This window comes from Meriones unguiculatus, chromosome 10 (genome assembly GCF_030254825.1).
Source record: "Meriones unguiculatus strain TT.TT164.6M chromosome 10, Bangor_MerUng_6.1, whole genome shotgun sequence".
Taxonomy (NCBI): domain Eukaryota; kingdom Metazoa; phylum Chordata; class Mammalia; order Rodentia; family Muridae; genus Meriones; species Meriones unguiculatus.
Window position 1 is genome coordinate 60,813,279 of NC_083358.1, and position 10,369 is coordinate 60,823,647.

A 10,369-nucleotide genomic window follows, 5' to 3' on the forward strand; every position below is an offset into this window, starting at 1 on the left:
CACGCTGTCTAACTCAGTGTGGGCAGATCGCAGCCCATAAGATAAACATCCAGAGTGGGCTACTTCATCTTAGTGTGACGTTCAATGCTGAGTGTTACTAGGATGAGATTTGTGAATAAAAAAAAAAAAAAAAAAAAAAAGGCATGTTAATACCGAATAGAAATGAAGGTTTTTCTTACCTGCCAATGGCACAGGTAATGCTGCATACAGCAGGCGCGGGTAATGATGTATATAGTAGGCATGGTCAATCTCGTATACAGTAGGCTTGAGTAATATGGTAGCACAGTACGGGGATCAGGTTTGCTTGCTACATACTAGTATGGACAGTCATGGCCAAAGGGAAAAAAAAGGACTGAACAGCAAAGAGTACACTGATAACTTACGGACCAAAACAAAACAAGACAAACAAAAAACCAAATTTCAAGAGTTTAGCAACTGAAGAAACGAATCCTAGGCCTAAGGTGGGCTTGAGACCATATCAGGATGTATCCCAGAGTTCCTGTGTATGCCCCTTGAGAATCCCGGGAGAGCCACACCATTTCCGAGCATTTGTGTAAGAGAAGAAGAAATTCCACTGAGAAATAGGGTCTGTCTTCCAGCATCAATAAGAAATGCAGCTATAGATATGACAGTGACCTTCAGATCCAGCTCCTGAAGACTCAGGAGCAGACAGTCTCTCTACATCTTTCTCCGCACAAATGAAATTCTTTTCCAGTGGCCTGTCCCTCCCATCCTGTCCGACTGTGCTTCTTTTATCTGGAAAGGCTGCCTCTTTGCCTCTGTCTTTCCTAGTTAGTTCTCACATGACCAGCACTCTTCCAGGAACCCTGGGATGGGTCAGACACTCTGGGAAGCAATCCAGCACCCACCAGTTCCATCTGAGAGCCCATCCCCCATTCTGTCAGTGGTCAGCTCTTCCAGCTGGACTAAGGGCAGAGGCGCTGCTTGATGCACCTCTCCAGCATTAAACATTGGGTCTGGCACATGCAGGGCTTGCCGAATACACAAACGTGACTGCCTCAGGGGTCCCTTCCCTTTCAGGAGCAAAGCTGTTCTTAACACCTTAACACCATCATCCCCACATTCACAGTCACTGCTACCCCAAAAAAATAATTTTAACGATATTTATTAGGCAATATAAGAACAAAGTAAAGCAAAAGTATTCTAATGAGGGCAAAGGTTACTTATTTGCATATGTTCAGCATAAGCAAAGCACCTCTTCACTGACATAACAACTCACCCTTATAAGCTCATCTTGGCTCAAAACAGCAGAAGTGCCCCATCTTTTAGCTTAAACAGACTCAGGCCCACCACAAGGATCTGTCAGCAAATTAAACCTGTAGCTTTTTGTTCTTTAATCTTATACTCTGCTGTAGGAATTCCTCTGTCATTCTTGCTTGAATGATCTGGGTAGACAGGAGTCTAAAGCCTGGTGATTTATGTCTTTCTGTGGGATGCTACTGCTCCTTCAGCACTGGGCTCCAAGAAGACAATGGACATTATTAAATTCTTTGACAATGACAAAGTAAAATAGGATATCATTAGATCCACATGCTTTAAAGTGGGATTTGTTGCTTGAGATTACTCTGGCCTCTTTGGTTAGAAAGTGTGTGCTTCTGAAATGAGCCTGACATGAGTTTGAAGAAAACAAAAGGAGCCGAGGCCAAAGGTCAACTGAGCATCTTTATGGAACACTGGGGGATTCCATCATGGTAAATACATATTTTACGACAACCTGGAGTGAACAATGCAATGGGGTATGTAAGACATAAATGAAGCTGTTCTCTCTGATTATGGCTTCAGTTATTTTATCTTTGTGAGTCCTTCTTGATAAGGAAGTAGGAATGGCTACCAAATACGTAGTTCGCTATTCAGAAAATCTTCTGAATGGCTAGAGATTTTTCATTGGCCAACAAAATGAAGGCTGGCCAACAAAAATGAAAGCCAACCAACACACATTTTAAATAACCATCTCTAGGGGTTGGGAGATGGCTTTGTGGTTAATGCACTTGCCCAGAAACTGTGAGGACCTGAGTTTGGGACCTGAGAACTCACACAAATACTGGGTGGGTATGGGAGCCCATCTTTAAACAGCCTCAGAAAACAGAGATAGAGGATTTCCTGAGCAAGCTGACAAGAGAGATAGGCCATATCTGTGAGCTCTGGGTCTAACTGAGATTCCACCCGAGGGAAGAGTGGAAGAATGATTGAAGAAGATTGAGCCTCTATGTGCTTGTGTTCCACATGCATTTGTACCCACACACAGTGTGCCCAAACAATTGCAAACATGCATTCTCTCTCTCTCTCTCTCTCTCTCTCTCTCTCTCTCACACACACACACACAAATGGAAAAATAAAAACCAAATATATCTTCAAATTATAGCACATTGTGGCAGAGAGGTAGATGGAGATAAACATCTCCTCACCAAATCGTAGATTTTTCCGTGGTCATACCTTATGGATAGATTCCTACCATGACTATAATAAAACTGATTGGAAAGAAATTTGAGCTTAATAAAAATTCAAATACATTCAAAAGCAATGTCCCAGTACATGTGAATTGCAAGGGCTTCATCCCTACATTCTTCTCTAAAGGTTCTAGGATCATGGCAGGAAGCTCGTTTTCAGCTACTGGTCTCTAATGATAGTCAGTCCCTGCTCTTTGCTCTTCATTTCCAAAGCGTCTGAGGTCAGCTGTATGGGAACAGGTTACATTATTGGCCAAACCTCAGTCTCTGATATGTGCCAATTTTCAAATGTTATTGCCAAGCCCATATAGAAAAGTTGAAAAAGAAACACCGTGAGAAGAATCGGTTGTTCTAAGCAGTTGGGGGTGATGATTTGCTCCTGAGAGCAGCCTCCAGTGTGGGCCCTTCCCATCAGGACAGCCAGTGGGATTTCTAACTACGGTCAGGGACAACATCCTTGCCTGAAGTCACACAGAAGTTTGGAGAAATGTGTGTGTTTAAGAAGCAAACATCTCCTTTGCTAGCAGACAGACAGTTATGAACAAACTCTGCCGGACAATTTAGAAGGTTCATGAAAATGACAATTATTATTATAAATTCACTATTTTGTGTGTGATTACATGTTTTGCCAGCATGTGTACATGAGCACCAAGCACATGCCTGGAGATCAGAAGATGGTGTCTGATCCCGGGAGCGGTTGTGAGCTACCACGTGGGAGCTCGGACTTGAACCTGAGTTCTCTGTAAGAGCAACAAGCGCTCTTAATAGCTGATCTATCTCTGCACTCCCCCCCCAAACTAAAACGAAAAAACCGCTCTCCTTTATGAGAGATAGGAAGAAAATGATTCACTTAATTAAGGTCCAAGTTAGACTACACACTACTGATGGGGAAAGCGAAATCCAAGCAGTGAGTCAGGGTCTGCTGAATGCACAGTGAGGATCAGCCAGCCACTGGCAATAACCACCTCAGTCAAGCAACAACCTCGTGTTTTCTGGAGATGCCATTTCTGGAACCTAAATGTTGTCTGTGACCTTGCTCCCAGTATTTAACCTGGTTACCTGAATCTAGAGTTCCTTGACTTTCAGAGTGGTGACAGTACCATCTTTCAGGATCCATATACCCAAGTGTTTGGCCTTCGTTAGCTGCCACCGTTTAGCACAGCGTTGGCATTCATCCTGCCTCTGAGGCAGCATAAGAAACTCGGTCCTCATATCTAAGTGTGCTCACAGAAAGGGACTGTCAACGTAAATGTGCATTCTTTTAAAATGTTTTATAATTCCTCGGGAACTTCAGAAAATGCATAGTTATGATACTCACCTCCAATTCCTCCCCTTATCTCTTCCTAGATCCATCCAGCTTCCTGATTTCCTAGCTCAGGTCTCTTCTTGTTTCAATTCAGTAACCCTAGTCCAGATACTCCCCAGCATGGGCCATCCACTGGACTGTGATCAACCTACCAGGAGCCATACCCTTTCTTAAAGGAAATCTTTCCCCTCTCCCGAAGCCATCAACGGTTTGTAGCTCCTCATTTAGAGATGGGAAACGCTTCCTACATGCCAAGCTAGGGTGCTGACTCTCTTGGGCTTCCGCAGGCAGCCACAGCTGCTGTGAGATCACAAGTATGGTTCAGTCATGTTAGGAGAACTCTGCTTTGCTCCAGTCCTCCGCAACCTCTGGCTCTTCTAGTCTTTCTGCCCCCTTTTCTATGAAGTCCCTAAACCTTGGTGAGGAAATATGATATAATATATTGATATTATATATAATATATAATCCTTCCATTTACATCTCCATTTTCCCACTTGTCTTCTCCTCAACTGGGGTTTATTACCTTAAGCTAACTGCTGTCTTCTTCCTAAAGAGGTCTGTAAAACTGAAAACGACTGGGGAGTGAAGAATTAAACATTATCAGCCTGTGAGAATAGGTTGCTGTGGTTTTCTTCCACACAGAATTATCCCACGTGCCTGAGGAAGGATAAAATTGCTCTTAGCAGGGAGGAAAGGCCAGAGGATACATTTCACAATTTTGTTAAGTAAGCTTTGTCAGTTAATCATTTATTAGGTCCTAAAACCCTTCTGAGAAGAAAGTGAAGAAAATGGTTTAGTAGTTGCTGCAAGAATGGAGGTAAGGCTGGGACACCACACACCCCCTGCTACACCCTAATCTTATGCAATCTCAGTTTACACAGAAAATATAATCATTAGAGCATCTCTCAATGCTTACACTGTCTTCTGTCCTGCTTGGCTTTTAGATAGTTTGTTTATAGGACTTCGACATTCAGGAGTTGACTTTTCCCCTTAAAAGTACACTGGGTTCATCTGACATGACCAGCTTCTCCAAGTTGATTTGTTTCCTAAATATTAAACTTATTAAAAATATCCTAACTCCGGAAGACACAGAGCTGTCAGCGGACATGGTTGGCTGACTTTTCGTGTATACAGTTATCTCTACTAACTTTGCAGCTTCTAAGTTCCAGGAATCGCTGGAAACCCACCCAACTGATACAAACACTGGGTTTTCTCAGAAAAGCGATCTTAACTTTGGGTCTTAGTTTTTTCTTCCAAGGAAGAAAAATCATTAAATACAGCACAATGCTTTGATTAAGAAATACTTTCTCAAGACTTTTTTATTAAAAACAAAGCAATAATAAATGACAAGAAGAGTCAGGGAAGGACAGAGGGCTCCAGTTACAAACCACCCATGCTTATAATGAAATGTTTGTGCCTCTACCAACTCTGAATGCTTGTAAAATTCCAAATATGTAATTTGGATTGGGTGTGGTGGATCATGCTCAGTCCCGGCACTTGAGAAGCTGAGACAGGAGGACTGCCACAAGCTGAGTATAGCCTGGGCTACATAGTAAGCTGCAAGCCAACCGGAGCCTGAGATCCCCATCTCAAAACAAAATCCAAATCCCTGTCAAGGAAGAGAAATAAGGTTGGCCAAATCATGCAAACATTCCTTCTACAAAATATTTTCAGTGTGTCTCTTGTGGAAACAAAATGTGAAACAATGTAGACAAGATCCCTGCTCTTACAAGATAGGAGAGGGTAGGGACCTGTAGGCCGGGAATCACAGAGTATGAGAAATGTCAGATAGGCGGAGGGTTGGGGTGGAGGGTACTCATAAAGAGAATTCCTGTAGGGAAAGGTGAAGTCTAATAGCACAGTGAGTGGGGCTAGAGCTTTGTGAGTTCTGACCCTGGTTTCACTGGTGCCATTCTATAATAATAATAATAACCCTTGGAAATTTATGCAATCTCTCTGACCCTGCTTCATCAATAATGATCCTGTTGAATGGGCACTGATGAAATGCATGTCACAGACCTGGCAGTTGTAGCAAATGGCAAGCAGCCAGTAAATGTTAGCTAGAATGGTATTAATGGCGGCAGCCAGCCAAGGACAGCCAGGTACAGGGAAGAAGAGGAGGTGGCGTGTTCCAGATGAAGACAAACTGTGTGTCCAGGAAGGAGGTCCTGTGAATGAAAGAACTGAGTCTGAGCCAAGTGTTGGGGGGAGTGCTTTGTTGAGGAAGACAATGCAGAGATGAAGCTAACTCCGGAAAGGCAAGCAGAGACCAACCCAGCAGGTGGCCCTCTAGAACTTTGTTCAGAGGAGAGTCAAATTTGTGTTGACCACCTTGGCCTTGGTGTGGAAATGTAATAGAGAGCAAAGCAACTGGGGACAGGAATATCATGATGAGATTTTTTTTAAAACAACTTTTTGGCTTCTGTAGATCTCTCTCTCTCTCTCTCTCTCTCACACATACACACACACACACTCAAAATGTATCACTGCAGTCATCATTAGCTTGTCTGTTTAGCATTTCATTGTGACTGACTGACTGATAGATTCACTCATTCCTTCAATAAGCATCTATACCCAAAGCTCAATGTTTCTTCCATCCACCCACCCACCCATCCATCCATCCAATGAGCATCAATACATGAAATTACTATGAGCTTGTCTGTTCAGCTTTTCATTCATTCATTCATTCATTCATTCATTCATTCATTATCAACACATGAAGTTCAATATTTTTTTCATCCATCCATTTACTCACTTATCCATTCCTCAAACATCAACCCTGTGAGAGTGGCAGGCTGTGCTGTGAGATATTAGTGAGCACCACCCTGCATAGCCCTGTTCTCCAGGAACATTCCACACAATCATAACTGCCCGTCTCCTCTCCAGCTAGGAAGCGCCTTAGCCTAGCGACCCCTGTCACATGCAGGAGCAAAGGTGCTTTTCGGAGAGGTCATGGCAGTGCTACCGAACACACAAAGACAAAGCCCAAAGCATGGGGGTGGCTTGCCTTTACCCTGGGAAGCAGAAGGATGTTACTGTGTAGCTGACCACTTCCTATTCATGGAACATGCAGAAACAGCCGGCATTTCCTAAACACCTGCCTGTGCATTTCCAGTGGGTTTACCTGTTTACCACAACTTTATGAAATAGGTGTTGGTATGCCCAGGTCAGAGTGAGAAAAATTAGTCATGTCCCCAGAGACACAGAATTAAAGCAATAAAGCTGAGACCCGGCCTGAAGTTCTTCATCTCTACCCCATGTGACCTCTGTAGCCAGGGCATAGGCACAGTAGAAGGATGAGTACCTAACGGGCAAGGTCCTGGGTCCAGTGCCCTACACAGAAGAAAACAAGTGTTCTATGTGACCTTTGGCAAGTGTGGGCGCTGAGCTGACTGCACAGTGGAGACAAATTCCGACATTTAAAATACGGAAATCTCACCAGGAGAGAGACGACGGATAGCTCTTGTGCTGGGAAAACCAAACTTGGAAAGTTAATCACGTGAGTAATATCTTATTTGTGTTTTAAGCAAAACGGTGACGGTCAAGAGAAGCAATGAAGACTCCCATCAAATGAGAACAACGTTGAGAGTTTTGACATCTGTATTTACCGTCTGAAGGACTGCCAGTTCATACGGTGAAAAGGACAACAGAAGTTATCACCAAGGCTAGGTTCATACTACGTTGTGACAGAGCGAGAGCCTTTTCTACAGGTCAGTCTGGAAAGGTGTGACAGAAAGAGAGTGACTGGGCCTATTACTCTTGGTGTGTGGGAGAAACGCTGATTACCTGAACAACAAATAGGTGGACTTTGATTATACTCGGACTCGGAAGGGTTTTCACCCAGAAAGCAGAACAAATATGGAACAAGCAGATTTATTTCAGAAGCTCGAGCAACTATTTCCAGTATGACAGAAAGGGGGGGGGGGAAATCCCTCCAGATATAAAAGAAACCACCTGCATCTTGTTACACTCACTGCTGGGTGCCATGAGGGAGAATCCTGAGCCTGGGCTCTTCCCAGGCAGGGAGAAGGATCCCAGGCCAGATGGCATTTTAAAATCTAATCTCGCTCTGTGCGTCTCTCCCCCACTAACCTACATTATTTTTAAAGCAGTCACAGCCATTTCCACAAGATACAATAATTTGTAGGCACTACTCTGTGCTCCCTTGAAGAACACAAAAACAGTCGTAATTGCTGAGGGGGGTGAGGGGAGGAGGAGATCGGGGAAGAGGAAGAGGAAGAGGAAGAAGAGGAAGAAGAGGAAGAAGAAGAAGAAGAAGAAGAAGAAGAAGAAGAAGAAGAAGAAGAAGAAGAAGAAGAAGAAGAAGAAAACTTGTAAAAAATAAATATCACCACGGCTAATGAAACAAACATGCCCAGCTCCCCGCAGCAAGCACAGCTTTTCAAACCCGACCCATGCACACACACACAGTTAAACACAGCTCACTAATAAAACGTTAAACGCATTCGCTTGTCAGGCGCCCTCTTCAAGACTCCCTGGCCACCACTGAAAAGTAACTTGGACGTCCCAGGTCACTGGGCACAGCCGCTGGCTGATATCACCTGGCCCGCCCTGCCAGGCCGACCCCGCAGGACATGGGGGACCCCCAGCCTCCACCTGCCCTCCTGAAGGACCCTCCTCTGTCCTCACTGGCCAGGAAACAGAGTAGCATTGTCTTCTTCGGCGCCTTGTAATTTGCAAGACACAAATGCTGGCGAGACGGGTCCCCAGCCCAGCCACCTGCCCGCGAATCCTCGCCACCACACTCCACTCGCTTCGAAGGCTCCCCGACAGCCAGGAGGTGTGAACAATGAACTTGTCTGGCTAGGATCTCCCACGCCCAGCCACACCGCCCCGAGTCCCGCAGTGAGAAGTTAGGAACTGAGCCCCGTGGGGTCGATTCCACGCGCGAAAGGACCCACGCGCGTCCTCCCGGCCGCGCCCCTCGCGTCGCCTGCCCGGGGCTGGCCCATTACCTCCTTCCTGCGGCTGGGCGCCCCGGGGCGGGTGATGAGGGCGGTCTCCTCGCACACCACGGCCACGTCCTCCACGAACACGCAGTCGGGCAGGCTCTCGTCGGCCGGCAGCTGCACCACCTGCAAGCCCAGCTTGCTGCCCAGCACGCCCACGTAGAGCTGGTGCTGGCGCTCCACGCGAGCGAAATCCACCTCCTCGCCCTGGGAGCGCCTGAGCGCGTGGCGGCACAGGGACTCGGGCGGAGCCCGCACCACGGCGTGGGTGGCCCGGCCGAAGGCGGCGGGGTGGCCGAGGCCGGCCATGGCTCACGCGGGGAGACGGCGGCGGCGGGGGGTTGGCGAGGCGGCCGCGTCCTCCCGAGAGCGGCGCGCGCCCAGCCTGCGAGCCTGCGAGCGCCCGGCGGCTTCTCTTGGCAGCTGATGAATGTGCTGCTGCGGGAGCCCAGCTCGCGCCCGGAGCCCTGCCTGCGCCACTGAGCATGCCCAGAGCTCGGGGCGCCGGCCCAGCGCCCGCGCGCCTACTCCCTGCGCTCCCCGCAGCTGCTGCGGCCCGGCCTGGGTCAGTGGGGATGCGGAGGCCGGGGACTTCTCAGCAATGGCTCCCTCCCGGGACCTACGTGTGTTTATCCCACCGCAGGTGCAAGCCTCGCATGGTCCCCCATTAGGGCTTGAAAATCCTCCAGTAGTGCTGTACTGGCCCTGCTGCAGAGGACTTAATGGTCAGGGGACCAGGCGAGGGGCGATTGTAGATAAACTTTCCCACTCTCATCTTCCCTCATTACCCAGTTCATGGAACCTAGGTGCCCAGCGTGGCACCTTGTCTTCACCCATATTACCTTGACTTTCTTCAGATTGACCTTTTGCCCCGAGGGAAGCTCCATATTGCACAAAGAACGCATTTTTCCCACCCACGAGAAAGTGTAATCCAAGAGACAGACAGACACACAGATACAATACAAATCTATAAACCTCTTTTCCGAAAACAGCAACAACAAAAAACAAAAACCACTGATATTTTAAGCCCACAAGGCAATTAAAAGTGGGAGAAAAGCCTAGTGTCTCTTCCCTCTTGTTTTTCTCTTTCACTGCACGTGTCACTCAAGGAGTTCCTCCCTAAACCAGCATTCCAACATACCTAGCCTATCTCATCCCGCCTCAAGGCCGACGGCTTCGGGAGAAGCAGAGGAACGTTGCTGTGGACTTTAACAATGTCCTATTCCAGAAAGTCACTGTTAAAATAAACCTAAACCCGTGATCACCTTGAATGCCAGGAACAACAGAACTTGGGAGACACATCACCCCTGATGGGCTTACAGCACCTCCTCCAAGCGGAACAGCCATTTCACCCAGTCCCCATCAACCAGGACAGATGACCTGTGCAAACCTCTCACCCCTCCCCCAACCCTTCCTCCAGATAAAGCTCTTCTCAGGACTCCGAAGATGGACTTGGAGGTCTCTGAACCATCTGTACTTCTAATGAAGCCATGCTGATTTAAGTCTCTCTCCTCTTGGGAACTCCCAGGGCTGGGGACTTTTGCCCTAAAGCTCAGGCAACATAAAAACTGACCCTACAATACTTTTCCTGGTGCAATCAGTTCTGAAGAAAATGTGATGGCAAT

At 46.9% G+C, this 10,369-nt stretch overlaps 1 protein-coding gene across 1 annotated transcript in view; it reads right to left on the reverse strand.

Annotated features, from left to right (window-relative positions):
* Positions 1-9,228, reverse strand: part of Ddah1 (dimethylarginine dimethylaminohydrolase 1) — a 130,261-nt gene extending 121,033 nt beyond the window's left edge. The window contains exon 1 of the mRNA XM_021662987.2: positions 8,751-9,228. Within this exon, the coding sequence (XP_021518662.1) occupies positions 8,751-9,053 (303 nt within the window). The 5' untranslated portion in view covers positions 9,054-9,228. The remainder of the gene's footprint in view (positions 1-8,750) is intronic.
* Positions 9,229-10,369: the final 1,141 nt, after the last annotated feature.